This window comes from Hippopotamus amphibius, chromosome 15 (genome assembly GCF_030028045.1).
Source record: "Hippopotamus amphibius kiboko isolate mHipAmp2 chromosome 15, mHipAmp2.hap2, whole genome shotgun sequence".
Taxonomy (NCBI): Eukaryota; Metazoa; Chordata; class Mammalia; order Artiodactyla; family Hippopotamidae; genus Hippopotamus; species Hippopotamus amphibius.
In genome coordinates this window covers 56,355,210-56,377,658 of record NC_080200.1, presented here as the reverse complement: position 1 = coordinate 56,377,658, position 22,449 = coordinate 56,355,210, and the positions used below count along the sequence as shown (strand labels likewise).

Below are 22,449 nucleotides of genomic sequence, written 5' to 3'. Positions count from 1 at the left end.
ATGCCCAGCACAGATAACACTGAAAAAATATAAACGGACAAAAAAGCTGCTTCGTCACAATGCATTGGAGTGTGGTCAGCAAAAGAACTCAGAATTACAAAATACTGACTTTTGGTGTCAGATGGTCAGTTGACTTGATACGTAACACACGAGACATACTTCAATCCCAAGCCTATGTAGTCTAAAGTACAACACTGCTGTTTAAGTGTACAATTTTAATCAAACCACCCAAGAGTTAAATTCTCTTTAAGTTACTGTGCTAAAAAGATCTTCAAGCCTTAGAAAGACAAGGGAGTATTTAACGCATGGTCAACGGGAAGAAATAAAAGTAAACTATAAATAAATCCAGAAGCTGGAAAGAGACGTTTAAGCCCGCAAAGGTTCCTCCCTTACAACCAGAACAATACACAACGTCCTGCAGTGGGCCCATGAAGCTACTGTCTGGAAATTTCTCTTTAGTGCCCCCGGCAAGTCTCCTTCCAGTTTAGGGCGGGTCTCATTTCCCAACCTGCTGCGAAGCCAGGACAGACACAGCCAAAGTCTCCACTGAACATGCCAGTTTTCTTAGGCTTTGGGCAAAATGCAGTTCTGGGTTTTGTGTTCAGCCTCCAACAGGCACTAAGTTCCATTTACTAATTCGACTGCTTTTGGCAGGAGAAAGAGGTTGAAGACCAGCCCTAGGAGCCTGACTTTGAAATCCTGGCCCGTTCTACGGGGGCTGTCTTCATTCAAGGGATGCTGCAACAGGGGTGTGGATGACAGACCAGCTCCCACCCCAATGTGGGTGAGCCAGGGCCCCAGGAGGACAGCGGGTACTCACCGAGGACTGGGCCCCCTCGGAGCTGAACCGGTAGGCCCCCGAGCTGTTGTAGGTGCCCACGGAACACCGGTAGTCTGGGGACCACTGGCTGCTGTAGGAGTTGGAGAAGGTCACGCTGCTGCCGGAGGTGATGGCCCCATCCTCGTAGTCATCCTGGTCGTAGTCATAGTCGGCGTCCGGGGAGGGCAGGCCCCCCGGGGTCTGGGGCGTGCAGTAGGTGGGCTCCCCGGCAGAGGAGTCGTGCTCCGAGGGGGCGAGCAGCACGGTGCTGTCGGCGCTGGGGCTGGTGGGCACCACGGTGTCGTTCATGTAGGGGTCCTCCTCCGAGGATTCGTCGCTGGTGCGGATGCCGCTGGTGCGCTGGTCCGAGTGGCCGTGCTCGCTGGGGTTGGGCGAGTCCTTGAACGCATCGTCGTCGGCCTCGAAGCCCTCGTCCACCTCCTCCTCCGGGTAGGGCTGGCTGAAGTTGAAGCTGGGCTTGTCCCCGCACGCGCCCTCGGCTAGCTCGCCCGCCGCCCCGCTCCCCACCGACAGCGAGCGCTCGATGTTGCGGACGCACTCGTCGATCTCGTCGAAGTTGAGGGACTCCAGGAACTCCTGGGCGGCGCGGCAGGCTTCGTCCTCCAGCCGCCGCAGCTCCTCGTCCCGCAGCTGCTGCAGCTTCTGCAGGGAGGCCTCGGTCAAGGACAGCTCCTGCCGCTCCTTCATGCGCTGCAGGTCCTCGATTTCCTTCTCCAGGCGCAGGATCTCTTCCACCTGCTTGTTCTCCCTCTGCTTCTCCAGCTCCCGGGTCAGCTCGGCCTCCCGCTGACTCTGCTGCAAAGCTTCCCGTTCCCACTGCTTCCTCGCTGCTTCCTCCTGGACCCAGAGGAAGGAAGAGGTCAGGAAGTGACGCTACAGAGAGTGCAAGCCCCGTGCCTCCTTTGTGATGAGATGTGCTTACTGTGGGCTGAACTCCATCCTTTCCTCCCCCAGATCACTATGTGAAGCCTCAACCCCCAGTGCCCTGCGAATACGTCTGGATTTGGAGACAGGGCCTTTAAAGAGGTGATTAAGTTAGTGAGGTAGGGCTCTTACCCAACTGACGGGTGTCCTTAAAGAAGAGGGGATCAGGCAATACACACACACACACACACACACACACACACACACACAGGGACACCGGGGAAGCACGCACACACGTGCAAGACCACGTGAGGACACAGCAGGAAACTGCCAGCTATGGAGGGATGCTTCAGAAGACCCCAACCCTGCCGACACCTCGATCTTGGACTTCTGATCCTGGACTTCTAGCCTCCAGAATTGTGAGATAATCAATTTCTGTTGTTTACTCCCCGTCCTCCAGGCTGTGGTACTTACGTAACACCAGCCTGAGCAAATTAATACAGTGGTTATACCAGTTTAGAACTATCACGCTGTCATGATTCACGCTAAACTCTTGGACATTCACACATTTTTACCCAACTGTAATGGGTTAGAAATTGCAGCATAAACATCTCTTCTAACATTCTTCTTCGTGTATCTTTATTTTAGCTTTGAAGCCTCTTCCCTATATCGTTATTTTAGTTTCACATCCTTCGGGCAAAGTGTTTGAAGTGGGAAGGTAACAGATAAGATGCCACGTTGTCATGGCACTCTTCACCTGTTGGGCGCGGAGCTCAGCTTCTCTTCGTTCTCTCTCTCTTTCTCTAAAAACAGTCAAGAAAAAAAAGACAGTGAAAAGAAAAAATATGAGAACCACTTTTCAGAGAGCAAACTTTTTAACAAAAGCTTTGCTAAAGACGACTTTAAAGGCGTGGAGGATGAATGGGGTCTCTTCCTCTGGCAATATACTTATTCTTTGCATGAGTAAAAATATACACAAAACTAGGTCTTCAACACTGCTAAGGAATTTTATCTGAGCCACCAAGAGTTACTGTTTCAAACAGCAGGTTCTGTAGCATCCCCTGAGAATTCCTGCTGCGAAGCTAGATATGGAGCAAAAAAACTCCGAAAGCGCCCTCCTGTCTGTTCCATGCAATTGAGAAAGGTCCCATACCTCTCCTCCTCCTCCCGTTTCCTCTTTTCTTCCTCCGCCCGTTTCTCCACCAGCAGCTGTCTGTAAACTCTCCGGGCAATCTGACCTCGGAGTTGCTTCTGGAAAACCACGGCTGCTTTTTTCAGGTGCAAAAATCTCCTCCTCAGAAGGAATGCTCTGTAATTCTTCTGTATTATCACTACACAATAAAGGACCTTCCTGTATTGCTTTCTGAAAGTGAGAACAAAAACAGCACAACAGAATAACTGTGGAGGTAATGAGGCTTCGAGCTCTTCCTGTGAGTTTACATTAGTGTTACAGGACAAGAGAGCAGGGCCTCATTTTGGGCGGATTCACTCATTACAGGGAGCCAACGAGGAGGCCCTTGTGGCCAAAACAAAACAGAAGAAAAACAAAAGAATAACAACAAACGAAACTCAAGCAAGACCCTATCATCACGTTGGCTAAATAACCACATCACTCCTCATACTGACTTTGAAAAGTCCTGGCAGGAAGTGGGGTTGTAAACAGAACCAAGAGATGTGATATATCCTCCTGCTCTTATGAGGGAAAAAGAAAAGGATTTGCCACAGCAGGACGACTTTGAACTTGAGAAAATGTAACGTACTGTGATGAGCAGGGGTTCGGGTGGCCTGCTGGTCCACACAGGTGGACAGAACTCAGATGCACAGGGAAAGAACCTGCCTCATTCGGCAAACCCTGGAGAGGGGCCGCTGTGGACCCAATGGGACAACACCGAAGTCAACAGGCGAGCTGCCTGTAGCTTCAGTATATGACCCCAGAGGAACTAGGGAAACATTTAAATATCTCGCTCAGTCCCCTGAGGGCACTGCTCGGACACATCAGGAGCCCCTTTTCCCACTTCCTGCCCAGCTCAAGCTCACTGGCATCACTGGTTAGGAGCACTGCCCTGGGACCCTCCTTAGCCTGATCCTGACCTGAACCCATCCAGGTCTATTTTAAAGAAAGCAAATGGCCAGGGCCACCCCATCTGGTGACACCCCCTCCCCTGTGCGCACTTCTTACCGAGCCAAGTAGCCTAAGAAGTGGGCCCGGATCACCATGGCCGCCCGTGTCACCTCCTCCTCCCGACGCTTCTCCAGTTTCTGCTCCAAGGACTCGCGAAGGAAGACCTGCTCAGGAGGGATCGACATGTCAGAACCACAGAATGTAGCTCGTACAGGGAGGGCATCTCTGAGTCAGAGACATCTTTGAGGGGTAAGGCTTTTTTCTCTCTCTGATTCGCTCCCAACACAGCCATGCTGTCCAGCACAGGTAATCTCAAATTCCTGGTGGGGAAAGGATCTTTTTTTTTTTTTAAACTCTCCATCTGTCACAGACTAAGACCTTTGTAAAATATAGTAAATAACATATTACTGGAATGAGGACTTCCCTGGTGGTCCAGTGGCTAAGACTTTGCCTTCCAATGCAGGGGGTGCATGTTCGATCCCTGTTTGGGGAGCTAAGATCCCATATGCCTTGTGGCCAAAAAACCAAAACATAAAACAGAAGCAATATTGTAACAGATTCAATAAAGGCTTTAAAATTGTCCATATCAAAAAAAAAAAATCTTAAAAAATATATGTACTGGAAAGAAAAAACTAAAGATATATAAAATAAAACCCAGTTTTTTCAGTTATTAGTTCAACGGGCGTAAGATGACGGTGAAATTGCCATCAAAGTTTATAAACACTTATCTCATTGTGGGCCAGGACAAACAGTTCATGGACCAGTACTACATTAAGTCTAGGTAACAAGAGATATAAAGAGACTTTCTACACTAAAAAAAGAAAAAGGAAAAAAAAAAAAAAGAAAAGAAAAGAAAAGAAAGGAGGAGGAGGAGAAAAAAAAAGAAAGAGAGGGGAATTTGTGAAATGTTTCTCTGGCATCGCATGGAAACTCTCCCTTCATGCCTGTCAAGTGATAACAATAAAAGCATCTTGGCCTCAAAAATAATACACATTAAAAAACTGACATTTAAGAATGTAATTCTAGAAACTGTTTGAAATTAGAACTGAATCATTTGTCTTGGTTCAGCCATCACAAGAAAACTATCCGCAGAATCAGGACTAAAGAGATTGTAGCTATTTGCTGGCCTGTTTCTGCCCGTGGGCACCTCAGTCCTAGGCTTACCATTTACATAAGCCTAAGGGGTGTCTGACAATTGCCATCTGTATCGGAATTCCTGATAGTTGAAAACGTATGAAAATACTGAGACTCTCCCTCAATCATGGTAGCTTTTGATTTTGTAATTTCCAATGTGATGCGTAAGACGTTTTGAATTATCCCCTAAAAAAACACAAATATTTTTGTGCTTTTCTATTAACGGTCAGCTGGAGGTACCCGTGTGTGTGTGTGTGGGGGGGGGGGGTGTAAATGACACACCCCCTCACTTGTGATTTCTCAGTTTCTGCTCCTGTGAGTCACTCTGGCCTACGGTGATGCATTCTGTCCTCTTGATGGCATATTTTTCCAGACTCTCTGCTCTGGTTCTTCCAAGACATCTGGGCAAAAAAGCAAATAAAGAATCCTACCATCATGTGACTCACAGAAACCTTACCTACTCCTGCTATGGGTTCCTGAGCATTTGTAAAACTGTCCCACAAATAATTCTCCCAGAAAAGCATTTCATACCCTGCTTTTCATATAAGTTTTCAGAAATATGAATCTCTACCAAAACCATGGGTCAGAAGCAGTTTTCATCAAGACTGGACTTCAAATATTTAAACTTCTCTTTGAGATAATTTTTTGATATTAAGGATCTTAGTCTAATGCTTTTGCTCTGGATAGTGTTGAAAAGAAAAAGTAACGAAGTCAAATCTTGACCAAGAGTGGCAATGACGTAATAAAACAAAAGCATCAATTCGAAAGAGCCATGTACTTATCAGATAAACAAACAGGAAGCTTTATGAAGAAAAAAGCATCTCACACCTTACCAGAAGGCTGTATTGGTTGGAATCAGAAGCAGAGAAATACCTGCTTTAGTTTTCATGCTCATCAAAGAGAGCTCTCTGCTCTGCCTATGAGATTGACTTCCACACCTTCATCTAGATTCTCTTTCCACAACCCGAAGGGCAAACGGAATAAAATGCTTTAGAGACCTGACTTGGCTTCCTTAAGAACACCCACCCTGAATTTATGAAGCGACATACGGAAAGCGATGCCAGTTTTCCCAGCCCACGGGGGTCCACTGCCGCGTCGCCACGTTCCCAGGATGCGGCCAAGGTCCAATCAGCAGGCTCCCAGCTGCTGTGAGTGGAGGTGCCGGCTCGTCGGGCATCATCGAGCAGCTTAGGAGAGGGCAGTGCCCACTCAGGGGGCTGCTCCGCTAACCCTGACTCAATATCCAACACGAGTATTTTCTTGTGGCTTTTTTTACCCTTTTCTTAGACAGCTCAAGACCCTATGGATTATTCTAGGAAAATGTCTTTTTAGAATACCTCTTGTAGGCTTTACTGCCACAGAAGAAATAAGGTCTGGTGACACAGTCCAGGGACCAGAAAAGTCACAAGGCAGAAGGAAACGTCAAAACCAGGAAAAGGAAATACAGCAGGGTCTCCCGCCCGGACTGCTCCAGAGGCTCGGACAGGCCTCCTCGCTTCTTTAGGGAGGTTTCCCCAGCAGATACGAGTCCTTCCGAAGACCAGATGTGTTTTAAGCCAGTACATTGAGACCTGGAACCATGTTTAATTTGCTGACCACAACACTGTCCGCATTTCCCTCCGTTTTGTAAGAGTCGACAGAAACTTCTTTCCCAGAAGATCTAGGTGTTCATTAGAGGTTCAAGGTTTTAAATGCAAAAACCTCTGGCGGCAACATTGACTGAAACACGGCTAGAGCATAATTAACTGTATAATTAAGTCAAATGTTGGTCAAGGTCAAAGCTATTTAGAGGATACAATTCAAATACTCTCATATGTTTACGTTTACTTCCTAATAGTTACGTGAAACGATAAGCTTCCATCCTACTTCTACTTCCAATGTGTCACCGATTAAAATTTAACTCTTCTTTAAAGATTTCCCTTTCTTGAATACTTCTCTGATCATGTCAATTCACAGTGAGCTCTCTCCTGGAGTTGTGTCCTTATTCCTTCAAGAGATCACACAGTATAATTTATCCGTTATATGGGATGACTTAGCTCCCAGCAACTTAGTAAACTGGGGGCAATGCCCATGTCTTTATGTCTCCGTATCCCTGTGCTACACCCAGTTCCAAGCCTTGTTGGGGCCTGATTTCCATAATGCAAATTGTAAACGAAGTTAGATTGGTTCTTGAGCTCCGAAAAGAGAGTGGTATTGGTTGGGTGAGTCCTAACAATCTTCGATGTTACTCCACTGTGTAAGGCAGTGAGATAGGAGGAGGATATCACTCTACAGAGAATGCAATACCCTTTTAATTAAAAAAATCGGAGCAGACCATATTATACTGCCAAGAGCACCACTTGAACCAACTTTTTTAGAAAGTTCCTTGAGTGACTCAACATACAACAATCTTGTGCCATCCCTAGTTTTTTCTTAGCACTTAACAGACATTGAGCTCCTACGTGTACCATGTAGAAGACTGAGCTCCTACTATGTGCACTGTGTAGAAGAATGAACAATCAACTCTACATTCTCTGCTGGGTGACTGCAAACAAGTCACCAGGCAATGCCAAGACAGCACGGCAGCATGTTAAGTGTTATAATGGGGTGGACACTGATGACAGAGGAGGGGGCTTAGCCCAGTTTAGGGGTGAGTTTTGGTGCAGCATGCAATGAAGAATGCCAGAAAGGATTCCCATCAATGTTTGCATCTAAGCAGAGACCTGAAGGATGAATTGGCCAAATAAGGAGCAGGGAGAATTCCAGGTAGACAGCCTTATAAACCGGAGAGGACACACCTCAAGGTGGCCCCCAACGAGTTATGCCCTTGTTTAATCCTACTAGTGTGGGTGGAACCTGTGACTTTCTTCTAGAACATGACAAAGATGATGGGATATCACTCCTGTGAATATACTCCCGCTGGCCTTGAAGAAGTAGGAGGGCCTGGGGGGGGGGGGGGCATGTGATAAGAAATTCTGGGGGGACCTCTAGGAGCTGAGAGTGGCCCCAGGAGGCAGCCAGCAGGAAAATAGAGACTTCAGTCCCACAACTGCAAAGGACTGGATTTTGGAGCCACGTGAGCTTGGAAGAGGACCCCAAACTCCAGAAGGGAACGCAGCCCTGAGACCCTGACAGAGGACCAGCTAAGCTGTGCCTGGACCCCTGACCCATAGATACCACGAGATAACTGATGTGTGTTGTTAAAGCTGTCAGGTTTACAGTTGCTTACTACACAGCAATAGATAACTAACAATACTTCTGCATGCCATCTCTACCCTATTAGATGTTTGCATCTTTTTTTTTTTTAACTTTTAATTTTATATTGTAGTGTAGCCGATTAATGATGTTGTGATAGTTTCAGGTGCACAGCAAAGGTACTCAGCCACACGGATGCATGTATCCATTCTCCGCCCCCCGACTCCCCTCCCATCCAGGCTGCCACATAACATTGAGCAGAGTCCCTGTGCTATACAGTAGGTCCTTGTTGGTTATCTATTTTAAATACAGTAGTGTGTACATGTCGATCCCAAACTCCCTGACTATTCCTTCTCCTCCTCTCTCTCCCCTGGTAACCATAAGTTCCTTCTCTAAGTCTGTGAGTCTGCTTCTGCTTTGTAAATAAGTTCATTTGTATCATTCCTTTTTAGACTCTGCATATAAGGACTATCCACAATATTTTTCTTTCTCTGTCTGACTTACTTCACTCAGGATGACAATCTCTAGGTTCATCCATGTTGTTGCAAATGGCATTATTTCATTCTTTTTTATGGCTGAGTAATATTCCATTGTATACTATGTAATCTTCTTGATCCATTCCTCTATCGATGGACATTTAGGTTGCTTGACTATTGTAAACAGTGCTGCAATGAACCCTGGGGTGCATGTATCCTTTCGGACCATGCTCTTCTCTGGATACGTGCCCAGGAGTGGGATTGCAGGGTCATATGGTAGCGCCATTTTTAGTTTTTTAAGGAATCTCCACACTGTTCTCCATAGTGATTGTACCAATTTACATTCCCACCAATAGTGTAGGAGGGTTCCCTTCTCTCCACACCTGCTCCAGCATTTTTTGTTTGTGGATTTTTTGATGATGGCCATTCTGACTGGTGTGAGGTGAGACCTCATTGTAGTTTTGATTTGCGTTTCTCTAATAATTAGCAATGTGGAACATCTTTTCATGTGCCTCTGGCCTAGATGTCTGTATCTTAAAATCCCTGGCCAGTTCAAATCCTTCAAGAGCAGAAGAGTATGTCCAACATACGTTTTCCTTTGTTAAGTGGCCTCCAGGTGATGCCTAAACACTGGTCACTGATCTCACGTCAATGTTAGGGACTGAATGTTGGCCTCCCCGTACCCTCTTTTCTTATGCTGCAGCCCCACCCCTCAACGTGAGGGTATCTGAAAGGGGGGCCTTTAGGAAGTAATTACATCTAGATGAGTTTAGGAGGGTGGGGCCCCATGATGGGATTAGTGCCCTTAATAAGAGGAGAGACCAGAACTTCCTCTCCACCATGTCAGGACACAGTAAGAAGGCAGCTGTCCGTAAACCAGGAAGGAGACCTTCACTAGAACCCGACCACACTGGCACTCTGATCTCAAAATTCCAGCCTCCAGAACTGTGTGAAATAAACATGTGTTTAAGCCACACTGCCTATGGTATTTTTTCAAAGCAGCTCTATGTCTTCACAGTCATAGTGCAAGATATGTGTCCATCCCTCTTTTTTCTTTCTTTCTTTTTTTTTTTAATCATTATTTATGTGGTCGCACCAGGTCTTAATTGCAGTTCTTGGGCTCCTTAGTTGCGGCGTGCACACTCTCAGTTGCAGCATGCATGTGGGATCTAGTTCCCTGACCAGGGATCAAATCCAGGCCCCCTGCATTGGGAGCGTGGTATCTCATTCACTGCATCACCAGGGAAGTCCCTTTCTTTTTTTTTAAACAAAGAAACTTTCAGGTTAAAAACACAATCTAAACAAAAACTTTACAATACTTCTCTGATGCTGAATTGCTACTTATAGGCTTAGGAGATGATGCATGAAGAAAACCTCTTACTTTTGAAGACAATCACACACTCAAAAGGCCAACCTCCAGCTGCCTGCATTTCTCTCTCTCCTGTGTGATAAGACCCTGGAGGTGGGTGGGGGAATGAGAGTGGAGCCCCAAATGAGGGTTCTGGATGTTCCTGATACCAGGTGAAGAGGTCATACTGCCAATTTTATGGCTAATTTTTGCTTTTGAGGCCAGACTGCTCATCACTCTGTGAAGGCGTAAAGGCCTTAGTCACAACGGCATGTTTAAAAAATGGATTTCAACTTGGCTTTCCGGACTGGACTTTGGGCAACCTACAGGATTTCGGAGTACTTGCTGGCCTCCTACACGACTGCTCCCGTGGTGCAGGGGGAACATTCAGCATTCTACTGTAATAATGCAAAGTTAGAAGGGTCTGGGGTCTCACTTCTCAGACACCTAGGCTGCCCAGTTTTTCCTTGGCACTGAGTTGTCCAGCAGCCAACATCAGCTGACTGACTGAATGAAAACACACATGCTTAGAACCTGATGCTTCAACATGTCCCCAAGAACAGAGTCCCTCGAAAGTCAAGGACTTCAAATAAAAGATTTAAGTCAGGAGGATAAAGAGTATGGCCGGCATGATACCAGGAGTATCTTCCCAACGTTGGAAAAACAACTAGTTAGCAGTCATCACAGAACACTGAACTCAAACACCTCTCAGGGGGTTGATGGGACGGTCATTCTTTCTTCGAAATGTTACCTTCGTCTTCCCCAGCTGCCACTCGCTGTTGGAGGCGTCGTAGAGCTGCAGCAGGGCCGTGCACTTGCCCCTGACGTCCTCGGGCAGAGCCACGTTCCTCGTCAGCACCTTATACCTGGAACAGAAGAATGGCCAGCATCACCTTGTGCTACGATCCTTTCCCCAATCCCTCTGAAAAGAAAGAGGGTCTCTGCAGCTCCGTCTTGCCTTTTGTAAAAGTCCTGGAAGGGTCTCCGGACGGCATACCCAGCTTTCCGGATCCGGACCGTCTCCAGCATCCCCGAGTACCGCAGCTGGTTGACCACGACTGCCTGGTCAAATTGGTCGGGCATCTAAAACATGCCAAGAGGTGAGAAGATGAGGTTAACAAGATCCCCACGGTTTTACACACATACATTTTTGAACCTACACAAACATACAGAACAGAAAACGGGGAATTCCCTGGCACTCCAGTGGTTAAGACTCCAAGCTTTCATTGCTGACAGCCTGGGTTCAATCCCTGGTCGGGGAACTAAGATCCCACAAGCTGCGTGGTACAGTGGGGGTGAAAAAAAAGAAAACAAACCCCACCACACGTACCCACAGCCTAGCGGCAACAGCCAGCACCTGTGTCAATCCTGCCCCATCCTTAGCCCACTGATTCCTTGCCCTTGGGTATTTTTTGAAGCAAGTCCCAGATAGCACACCCTATCATTCATAAATGTATCAGTATCACTTTTAAATAGAACCATAACACTACTATCATATCTTAAAAGATACCAATAATTCCTTGATATTAATATCCAGGTTCAAATTTTTGATTATTTTACAAATATCAAAAACGCTTTGTTTTTTAATGCTATGTTTTTCAAAGAACCTAAACTGTCATACAAATATCACTTTATTTTTTTAAATTCAATTTACACGCATTTTTTAGCTGAAGAATGCAGTGAAGTGACTCAGTGAGGGCTGGGGGGAGGGGTTAAGTGCTGAGGAGGAAAAGGAGAGCTTGCAAGTGGAGAAAAGAGACAAAAATGAAAAAAGTGCAATTTTGTCAATTTTTAGGCAAATACCTCATTTATTGAGCTCCATACTATGATCACTAAATAATCCCAGAACATACAAATGAAAGACAGAGGAAATCAAACCAAGACTTAACATTCTGCACTGTATTCTGTTCATCTGCCAAACAAACTGCCACTGTTGATAGGACAATGGTCTTTCAGGGTAAAGCCCAAAAATAGGCCATTTCCCACTCACAGCTTTTGGGGCAGTGATTTGTTTTTTCATCCAAACACCCCCATTTCCTTTCATTAACTCGTATTTTGTTATCTTACACAAATGACTGCAAACCAGTACCACAGGACACAAGTACATTGTTAAAAAGTGCGAAGACGGAAAGTGGCTTAAATTTGTGAGCCTTAAAAACACAGCCAGTCATTAACACAAAATCAGGCTGAACGCCATGGTATTCTGTACGCTTTCCAAACTAGCAAAAAATACATCTGAAGAATGCTCTGCACATCTCCCATGCAGCGTTTGATGGAAAGGCTGCCATCACATCCAGCAGGATGACTCGGATTTAATTTCTCCTGCACACACTGTGGTCAGATTGTCTCTACTCAGCAGTATTCTACCCAAATTTAGCCGATAAATTAGGGCAAATATCCAAAGAACTGTGGCTCACTGGTTTCTAGTCTTAATGATTTCAAATAACCTTAGACGAGAAAGCATAAAATAAAAGCATGAAAAAATCAGCCTTGGTTCCTCCTCTGCCCTACCTTTGGATTAAAAAACGGAAAGAGGCGACTATCCTGAGGGTATGTGGTTAAAATGCATCTGTTAGATTTATTTGGGAAGATAATCTGAACAGTAGCGATCCACAACTGCCAGGAGAGAGCTAATATCCAACAAACCCTGAATTAGGCATCAGACTTCATTAACTTTGTTAATTCACAGTCAGAGAAATCTACGGATTTCATATTTAACCATTTGATGCTCAAAGACTTTTTAAATAAATCAAAAACATCTCTCTAACTCTCTCTCAAACTTTCACCATTCTTGCCTCATACTGTTTTTCCTTGCTCCTTTTCTTCTAATCTCTGCTTAACAAAGTCTATACAATTCTTCAGTTTGGCACTAGTTGTTAAAACAGTCTGAAAAATATTACTCAAGGGACACCCCATCCAAAAAGCCAGCCACACTCACCATCTTTCAGTCCCTTCGAGCAACATTCCACCTTCAGTTTGGCTCTCAGGCCAAAATTCATATGGAAAACAACTGCCACACTGACCTTTTCGCCACCGCTAAAGACACTGAACAATAATGAACACCATTCCTGTGCTTTAAAAAGTGCTCGGTCGCCATGACAACCCCTTCCATTCTCGGGCTAATTAGTGTGGTGTGGTTGTAGGATTTCATAGAGCCCGGGGAGGGGAGGGCGGAGGGGAGGGAGCCACCAGGAGTGGCCACTCTTTCCAGGCTCCCATTGTGACTGTGTTTCTGCCCCTTCCCAGAAATGTAACCGGGAGGAGGGGGATCTAGTGGCAGATTTTTGCCCCGGGCAACCCACGGGGCACTCACGAGGGGAGTAGACCTGCATGTCCATCGGTGGGCCTCTTTTTTGTTTTAACTTCCTTTTCTTTCTGGTGAATTTAATGTTCAAGGATGACACAGCTGGAGGGTGGACAAGTCACAACTCAAAAGGCATGTGGCCTTTCAGAACGTCCCTCATGCCCTCCAGCCTGCCCGGGTAACTTGTTATCCAGAACTGGAGGAAGGACCCCCCCTCCAAAGACTGCCTGCAGTGCCCTAACCGTGGAGTTTTGATGGCCGACAGCAAGGGGGGGATTTGGGAAGTAACAGACAGAAACTGGAGCAATGATAGTTCCAGGAGTCTGGTCTTGATCCATTACTGAATATTAAATGATTAAACACCTACTACGTGCCAAGGTTTCGTGACTCCTGCCTGGGGGGAGTGGAGCAAAAAAGTAGGGGCTGGATTCTTTTTCGTCTTAAATCAACACCCCTCACCAGAGTAGTACATTCATTACAACTGATGAACCTACATGGACACATCCTAATCACCCCAAGTCCATAGCTGACATTGGGGTTCACTCTTGGTGCCGTACATTCTGTGGGTTTTGATGAGTGTGTAACATCATGTGTCCATCATCAGGGCATCACACCAAGTGGTTTTGCTGCCCCCAAAATCCTGAGCTTCATATAGTCACCTCTACCTCCCCGCAACCCACCGATCGTTTTACTGTCTCCACAGTTTTGTTGTTTGGTTTTTTTTTTTTTTTTGGCTGATTTTTTTGTTTTTAAAGAGTAGTTTTAGGTTCACAGCACAATTGAGAGGAAGATACAGAGACTTCCCTTATACCCTCTGCCTCTCACAAGCATAGCCCCACAGGGCTGATTCTGTTTCCAAGGACCCTGAAATTTAGGAGGGTGACAGGTGTGCCAAACATCATTGCTTATAAAGTAGATAGCCCACTCTAAAACCGTATTAAAAATTAAAGTTCCGTTCCTTGGGAACACGGGACAAAGAAAAGTCATAAGGCGGTATGGGTGGCACGTGAATTTGAACCCAGGTCTGCCCCAGAGTTTGGGCTCTCACAACTACTACTCGCTGCTGGAGGGGAAGGGACATTCTACACAGAGAAAACAGTTCAGACAAAGGCCAAGAGGTGGACAGAGAGAACCTGGCATGTTCGGTAGTTAGTCTGGGCTGGAATGGGGAGGTGGGGAGGGACTTGAGCTGATGCTGCACATGGCACTCAAGTGTGATGCACCTGTTTCCAGGATCAGGAGCTGCCCGCTGGGGTCAGACCTGTGCTGCAGAAGGACCCCCATGTCGGTAGTGGCAAAACTGGAAATAAGACCAGAGGAATGGCTGGGTATATATTCTGATATCATGCCCATCATGAAAGGTTATACCCATTTAACGTTAGGCCCACTAAAAATAAGCACAAATTTAAAATGCCCCAGTAGCGAATTCCCCAGTGGTCCAATGGTTAGGACTCTGTGCTTTCACTGTCGAGGGTGTGGGTTTGATCCCTGGTCGGAAACTAAGATCCCGCCAGCTGTGTGGTACAGCAAAAATAACTACATAAAAAAATGAAATAAATAAATATTAAAGATAAATAATACATAAATAACATTAAACATAAAAATATTATTTATAGAAAAAAAGTCCCACTTTCAAGCCTTCTGCAAGGTGAGAAAAACAAGATGCGGAAAGTACACATAACAATCTCATTGTTGTAGGGGCCTCCCTGGTGGCGCAGTGGTTAAGAATCTGCCTGCCAATGAAGGGGACACAGGTTCAAGTCCTGGTCTGGGAAGGTCCTACATGCCGTGGAGCAACTAAGCCCGCGCGCCACAACTACTGAGCCTGTGCTTTAGAGCCCATGTGCCACAACTACTGAAGCCCGAGCGCCTAAAGCCCGTGCTCTGCAACAAGAGAAGCCACTGCAATGAGGAGCCTGCGCACCACAAGAGGAGCCCCCGCTAGCCGAAACGAGAGAAAGTCCGTGCCTGGCAACAAAGACCCAACGCAGCCAATAAATAAATTAATTGAAAACAAACAAACCAATCTCATTGTTGTAAAACAAATGACCCCTTCAAAAAATGTACATGTTGTTATTTATGTACATGTGGGTGAATATATACAACTAGGTACGCAGTTGCAGAAAAGGACAGGAGGAGACATGCCAGGCTGTTATCGAGTGGGGGGCACTGCTATGAGTGGTGGAAAGAAGAGACAGCTAAGAAAAAGGGGGAAAATTAGCACTAGAAGAAGGAAATAATCACATATATACAATATGAAACATTTCTATTTGGCTATATATATTTGAAGACACAAAATTTTTTTTCACAATGTAAAAAAAAAAAAAATCAGGTACAGAGTGGATTCCAGAGGTCCTGCAACAGAATAGGGTGGAAACAGGGGCAGAGAAGCAGGGAGACCAGGGAAGAAGCTGCTGCAAGGGTACTTTCAAGTGGAAACAACCCAAATGTCCATCAACTGATGAACAGATAAACAAAATGTGCTTTATTTCCATAAAATGGAATATTATTGGCCATAAAAATATGAAGCGCCGCTACATGCTACAACATGGATGAGCCTTGGGAACGTTATACGAAATGAAAGAAGCCAGTTACCAAAGACCAGGTGTTACATGATTCCATTCATATGAAAACATCCAGGATGGGACATCTACAGGGACAGAGTGAGTGGTGGTTGCTTAGGGCTGGGGCGGGGGGTGACGGGGATGAGACAGCCAAGAGGTAAAGGGATTTCTTTCTGAGGTAATGAAAATGTTTTCAGTGTCTGTGGTGACAGTTGCACATCTCTGTAAATACATGAAAAACCATTGAATGGTACACTTTAAACGAGTCCACTGTATGGTATGTGATTTATAGCTCAATAAAGCTTAGAAAAAAAAGGTACTGTAAAAGCCAGACTGACACCGAGGTATTTAAGTGGACAAAAAGAGATAGATGCAAGAGAGTTTGCATCCTGGAGACAGAGTTAAATATGTTTAGCTTCAGGTAATTTAATTTTAAAAACAAAAAGGAAACAAAAAAATAGAACTTTCTCCCTTACAATCTGAAAAAATAAGATTTCAGAATGCCTAGACAAAACAAATGACTAATAACAGAGCATGCTAAACCCTCCACAAAAATCAATTATGGGCGACCCAAGCTTCTGCAGTGAAAAATCTAAATAAAGGGCAACAGAGGTACTAGCAGACAGGGACACAGGACAGCGGAGGTGTTTTACAACAAAAAGAAAAGAAAAATGCATTTATGTGTTAAAGAATTATGACTACCCCCGAACATTACCTAGCCTTCCATAATTTCAAAAATACTGCATAGAGACAATACAAAGTGTGATAGTGGACTTGGAAATGGTCACCTGTCCATGTAAGGGGACATTCAATCTGTGCTTATTTAATTAAAGAAAACAGAACGAGTTAATTATCTGTGGTCCTTGAAGTTCTAATGCTTTTCGGCACTGGAGGTCTCACAGAAAGCAACAGAGGAGCCCTGAGAAGAGTCCAGGGAAGGGGGGGTGGTGGGAATGCAGGCTGCCCCGGTGGGGGTGGGGGCCTGGCGGGGGCCAGCGAGGGCTGCAGAGAAGGAACTTCTCTCTCCTCTGATGGCAAAAGTCACACACACACTGATTAAGCACTACGTCGACTAGAAACCGAGTCAGGGGGTGGTAGGGAAATCAGCTCTACTGCTGAGGTGAGACCCTCTCCACGCCTTGGAGTTTTCTGAAGAGAAGAGACACCCTGAGGGGAGAGAACAACTAGAAAAGGACGTAAGGCTGGCACAGAACCGACTCTTACTTCACTCTGCTCTGATCATTGTTACGTAATACCATTTAACATGGATCTATGAGATCAATTTTTAAAAACGTTCATATGAGGGGAGAAAACTATTCTCCCTAGAAGGAAGGACATGCTTTCTCTGACTCTACAGTCATCAACGGATGACTATTATACCTCACTGTAATTTACTTATGCATCTTGTGCCAAAGAGGAATTAAGGCAAGATAAAATAAACTGCAAATAAATACAGTGATTAAAAGAGAACACACAGTAGAAAATGTGTTGTATTCCCCCTTTTGCCTTGGCTGACAGGAAGCTCAAAGTTAAATTTACTTCTCAATATTAACTGTTGTTAACCAGGTATTTTATTTTGCCTTAATTTTTGAATCACTCTTCATAGACGTTAATCAACAGATTCTCAGTTCCTTTAAGGAGATTATATTATTTTTATAGTCTAAGATAGCAACCATAAAATATATAATCTTAAAAACATCAATAAGTTTTAAAAAGAAGAATTCTATTATTTCAACCTCAAAGATGTACTAATGATTATACACACAGAATTTCAAATGCCTGTTTAGCAGCCCTGCAGGAATGAACTCCCCTTGTTAAATGTGCAAGGTCCCCACAGCAATCCTTCAACTCATACAGCACTTGAAGGCAGAAACCCGATGGGGTGGGTTAGATGAGTAATATTATTCCATTTTGTGGATGAGGAAACTGGAAGTGAGCAAGGCTAAATGACTTGTTCAAACCAGTTCTCATATTTGCTTAAATCAAACAATTAAAGCTCAAAGAGCTTTGCATTCCTGAAAACTAGTATGTGAATCAAACTTGATTCGAACCGTATTTTCCTACTGATGTGTTATAGAATCGTAGGCATATTTCTACAGGATATAATTCTCAAAGGCGTGAGCTGGTAACTTTAGGGAAAAGATTATGATGAAATCTAGGCAGAAAATGTGCCCTATAGTGTAGCATTTCCAGGAACCCTCAGTCTTCTGGGCACATGGAGACATTCTCTAAAAACGTTAACACTAAGGAGGGGGCCTTAGGGACAACCTGTCAGGTGCCAATCTGGTGTACACACAGGTGATACAAAAATCACAATTCTAAGGGCCACGGCAATGTAGAGCAGAAACTGGCTCACTACACTGTGAGTTCAGCCAAATACCTATATATGGAAATAACTAGTGAAATCAAATAGCAAACTCTGAGCAAATCCATCTCTGGTCACTGGTCCCATCAACACAGACAATGAAAGGCTGACAACACCATTACTTTCCGTCTCAGCCTCAGAGAACTGACCAAATTCAGGTGTTCCTTGACCCACTTGTGGTTGCAACTCCACCTGCCTCTCTCCTCCCTCCTCCCTGGGTACCACCTGCCAAGGACAGGCGCTTAAGAGCCGATACACCACAGGGGACAGAGGCACGCACTCGGAACACGCTGAACTCCATCCCATGGAATAAGCCCGCAGGGGACAACATACTTAATGGTGTCTGCTTTTGCTTTAATAACAAATGTGACTTGATAATACATGCAGGTGCTTCTGAACACAGGCTACAATTTGTTTCCAGGACCAGTCCTTCTCTCTCTTTTAAGGAGATGCTTAATTTATTCAAAGTCTAAAAACTAACCACTCAGTAGCATCACAATGTCTTAGAGATGAGGTAAAAGTAAACATTACTTACTATTTTCATCAATCAAAAGTATTTATTAAGAACCTTCCATAGGGAATTCCCTGGTGGTACAGAAGTTAGGACTCTGTGCTTCCACTGCAGGGGGCATGGGTTTGATCCCTGGTCAGGGAACTAAGATCCCATAAGCCTCATGGCGTGGCCAAAAAAAAAAAAAGAAAAAGAAAACAAAACAAAAAACAAAACCTTCTATAGACTGAGCAACCACAGAGGGATGCACCAGAAGAAAGCCAGTCCCTGCTTTGACCCAACAAAATGCAGGCTCTCTTTGGCTCCAATCGGCCTGGAATGTAACACGGCAGTGAACCCTGGGCCTGGCGAAACGGGTCCTCAGAGCACACAGTAACCACACATGGGATCTGATCATTATTCCAACACTTGTCTTACTGCCCTACCTTAGTAACCTAATAAAAAAAATAATTTTAAAAACTTTATATCGTGTAAGATTTACCCCCAACCCAACGTTGGTAGACTGCTTCTCAAAGTGAGTGGCGTAACATTCTAAAATTGATTAAAATGCAAGAGTTCTACTTCTTTTCCCACTGTGTTTTTTAATGGCTCCTGACCGTCTTCCCCTGTGAAGTCTTCATTTGCTGTCTTCCTTACATCAAATTCTCAAAAGCAGTTAATAAATAGCAGACAGACGTTTACCATGCTTTGAACAGATTTCAAAAGCATGGTTACTAAAGCAGCAGTATAACTTTCCTGACCCTGAACAGGAAGTAAAGAGAAGCCAATTAAGCTAGAGACCAAGGTTCTTTGTCTCGCATCAGTCAGTTCTCTCTGGGGCTGTTCAACATTTTGAGAAAAGAGGCAACCCCATCCCCCTCCCAGGTGAGGAAGGGGAAGCAACATGGTTACAGGATTGGTTAAAGCTGTTGGTCAGTCCTGGGGTCTGATTACAGAGCATGGAAATTTCACACTCACCAAGTACAGCCTTCAAACCACACCCTTCCCAGAGGACTACAGTTGAAAAGCAAGGAAATCCAAGCTCTTTTATAGGTGGAATCTGTGGTCCTCACCTCAGATCCACACAAACCCCAACTATTTATTGGGAAAGAAAACTCTGAACATAAATAATATACACGTGTGTACATGAAATCTTTCTAAGGCACTGCCTTATTTGTATCATACCACCCCCCTTCATGAATTTACAGCACACGCCAAATTAAGACAAAGGCTTCAATTTCACATTGGACCCCCCCCCCCCGCCCCGCCCCCATACACTCCAACCTAGCTTCCCAGTCAATACGGCCCACACACCCTCTACCTTTTAGTCAAATTGGAGGTAGCTCCAGCTGTTTCTTAACTAAAACCTTCACTTCCTGTCTTATCTCGGCTGAAGCCAACATCTCCACCTGAAATGTTCTCCCACTGCATCTAACTGTTGACTTTCATGGGTTTTTTAGGGGCTGGCTTCTCAAATATTCCCTCAATAAAATTACTCTGGATGCATCCAACTGGTGCCATCTGTGACCTTGACCGTGCTGTTTTTCATGTCACGTCTTTTTACTGAAGTATAGTTGATTTACAATGTTATGCTAGTTTCAGGTGTATAGGGAAGCAATTCAGTTTTATATACATATGCATTTACATATATAGATTTCTTTTTCAGATTCTTTTCCATTATAGGTTATTACAAGATACTGAATATAGTTCCCTGTGCTATACAGTAAGTCCTTGTAGTTTATTTTGTATATAGTAGCATGTATCTGCTAGTTCCAAACTCCTAATTCACCCCCCTGGCCTTTAGTAACCATAAGTTTGTTTTCTATGTCTGTGAATCTATTTCTCACAAATTTTCCCCCCGAATCAACTTTTTTTTTTTCTTAAAGCTCTTAATTGGAATATAATTGCTTTACACTCTTGTACCTCTCACAAATTTTTAAATATCCATTAGACATATCCATGTCTCCAAATACAGTGTAACTGCTATGCAAACAGCTGCTGGCACAAGGCAAATTCATGTTTGCTTTTTGGAAGTTTCTGGAATTTTTTTCTCCTGAATTTTTTAAAATTCCTTTTTAAAAATTAATTAATTAATTAATTTTATTGGCTCTGTTGGGTCTTTTTTCCTGTGTGCGGGCGTTCTTTAGTTGCAGTGAGTGGGGGCTACTCTTCATTGTGGTGCACAGGCTCCTCATTGCTGTGGCTTCTCTTGTTGTAGAGCACAGGCTCTAGGCACACGGGCTTCAGTAGTTGTGGCACACAGGCTCAATACTTGTGGCTCACGGGCTCTAAAGCACAGGCTCAATAGTTGTGGCGCACAGGCTTAGTTGCTCCGCGGCATGTGGGATCTTCCTGGAGCAGGGATCGAACCTGTGTCCCCTGCACTGGCAGGCAGGTTCTTAACCACTGTGCCACCTAGGAAGCCCTCTCCTGAATATTTTTGATCTGAGGTTGGTTGAATTCTTGGATGTGAAACCCTTGGATAAGAAGGGCTGACTGTATTTACCCAATTGGGTTGAACATGTATATTCACACAAAAACATACACATGAATGTTTACGACAGCTTTACTCATAGCCATCAAAAGCTGAAAGTAATTGTCACGTCCTTCAGCAGGTGAATGGAAAAGAAACTGGGGTACATTCATTCAATGGAATATTACTCAGATTTAAAATAGAAAAAGCTCTCAAGCCCCCCCCAAAACACAGAGGAACCTTAAATACACAGTACTAAGTGAAAGAAGATTCTCTGAAATGGCCATATACTAGGGATGTGATTCCAATTACATGACATTCTGAGTAAGGCAAAGCTACAGAGACGGCAGAAAGATGAGTGGTTGCCAGGGCCTTGGGGAGCGCTGAGTAGGTAAAGAACAGGGCAATTCCAGGTTGGGGAAGCTATTTCATATGATACCATAACAGTGGGTATGTGACATGATACATTTGTCAAAATCCGTAGAACTTTACAGCCAAAGAATGAATCCTGGGGGATCCCAGGAAATAGATTGTCACAAAAGAATCTAAAGGTATTACAAATGCATGAAACAACCTCACACAAGGACTTCGGGGAAAACCTGCAACTAAAGTAGCTTTGCAGGACTTCCCTGGCGGCCCAGAGGTTAAGACTTCCCTTTCCAATGTAGGCGGTGCGGGTTTGATCCCTGGTTGGGGAGCTAAGATCCCACATGCCTCCTGGCCAAAAAAAACCCAAAACATAAAACAGATTGTAACAAATCCAATAAAGGCTTTAAAAATGGCCCAAGTCAAAAAAAAAAATCTTAAAAAAAAAAAGAGTAGTTTTGGACATGGAGTCCAGTCAAAGACTTAGAGGCATAAAAACACTGTATCATAGTTGATAAACTTTAACGATTAACAATTCTGATACACTATACCTTTACACTGGAATGGAACAATTAAATAGATGGATGGTGGAAGAAAACCTTAACAACACTGGTTCTACCTAACTAGAATTGATTTACTTTCATGAAAACAGCAGCAGAAAAACCCCAACTCTGATGCTGGCTTAACCTCAACTCTAAAGGATGCCAGTCACAAGGTCCGAGCAGTCCTCAAAATGTGTTTCTAGAAAACAAGCCCCAAACACAGCTCAATACCCACCTATTTTTTCAAGTATTTATATGACACAACTGGAATGTGTTTCTATGGGAAAGAGTGCAGCTCAAGAGGTACTGAAGGCACTTTTCAGCATAAGGTTTAATGAGGACAGATGCAAAAGACACTGGGAGATAGAAGTAAAGCCTCGTTTTCT

The 22,449-nt window shown here is 44.4% G+C and overlaps 1 protein-coding gene across 2 annotated transcripts in view; it reads right to left on the bottom strand.

Moving 5' to 3' along the window:
* MYO10 (myosin X) overlaps positions 1 to 22,449 on the bottom strand; it is a 215,868-nt gene that overhangs the window by 27,001 nt on the left and 166,418 nt on the right. For both annotated transcript variants that reach the window (XM_057708750.1, XM_057708749.1), the window contains exons 20-25: positions 10,918 to 11,042; positions 10,711 to 10,825; positions 3,885 to 3,991; positions 2,859 to 3,068; positions 2,463 to 2,508; positions 821 to 1,678 (exon numbers count right to left, since the gene is read on the bottom strand). In XM_057708750.1, coding sequence (XP_057564733.1) covers positions 821 to 1,678; positions 2,463 to 2,508; positions 2,859 to 3,068; positions 3,885 to 3,991; positions 10,711 to 10,825; positions 10,918 to 11,042 — 1,461 coding nt within the window. The remainder of the gene's footprint in view (positions 1 to 820; positions 1,679 to 2,462; positions 2,509 to 2,858; positions 3,069 to 3,884; positions 3,992 to 10,710; positions 10,826 to 10,917; positions 11,043 to 22,449) is intronic.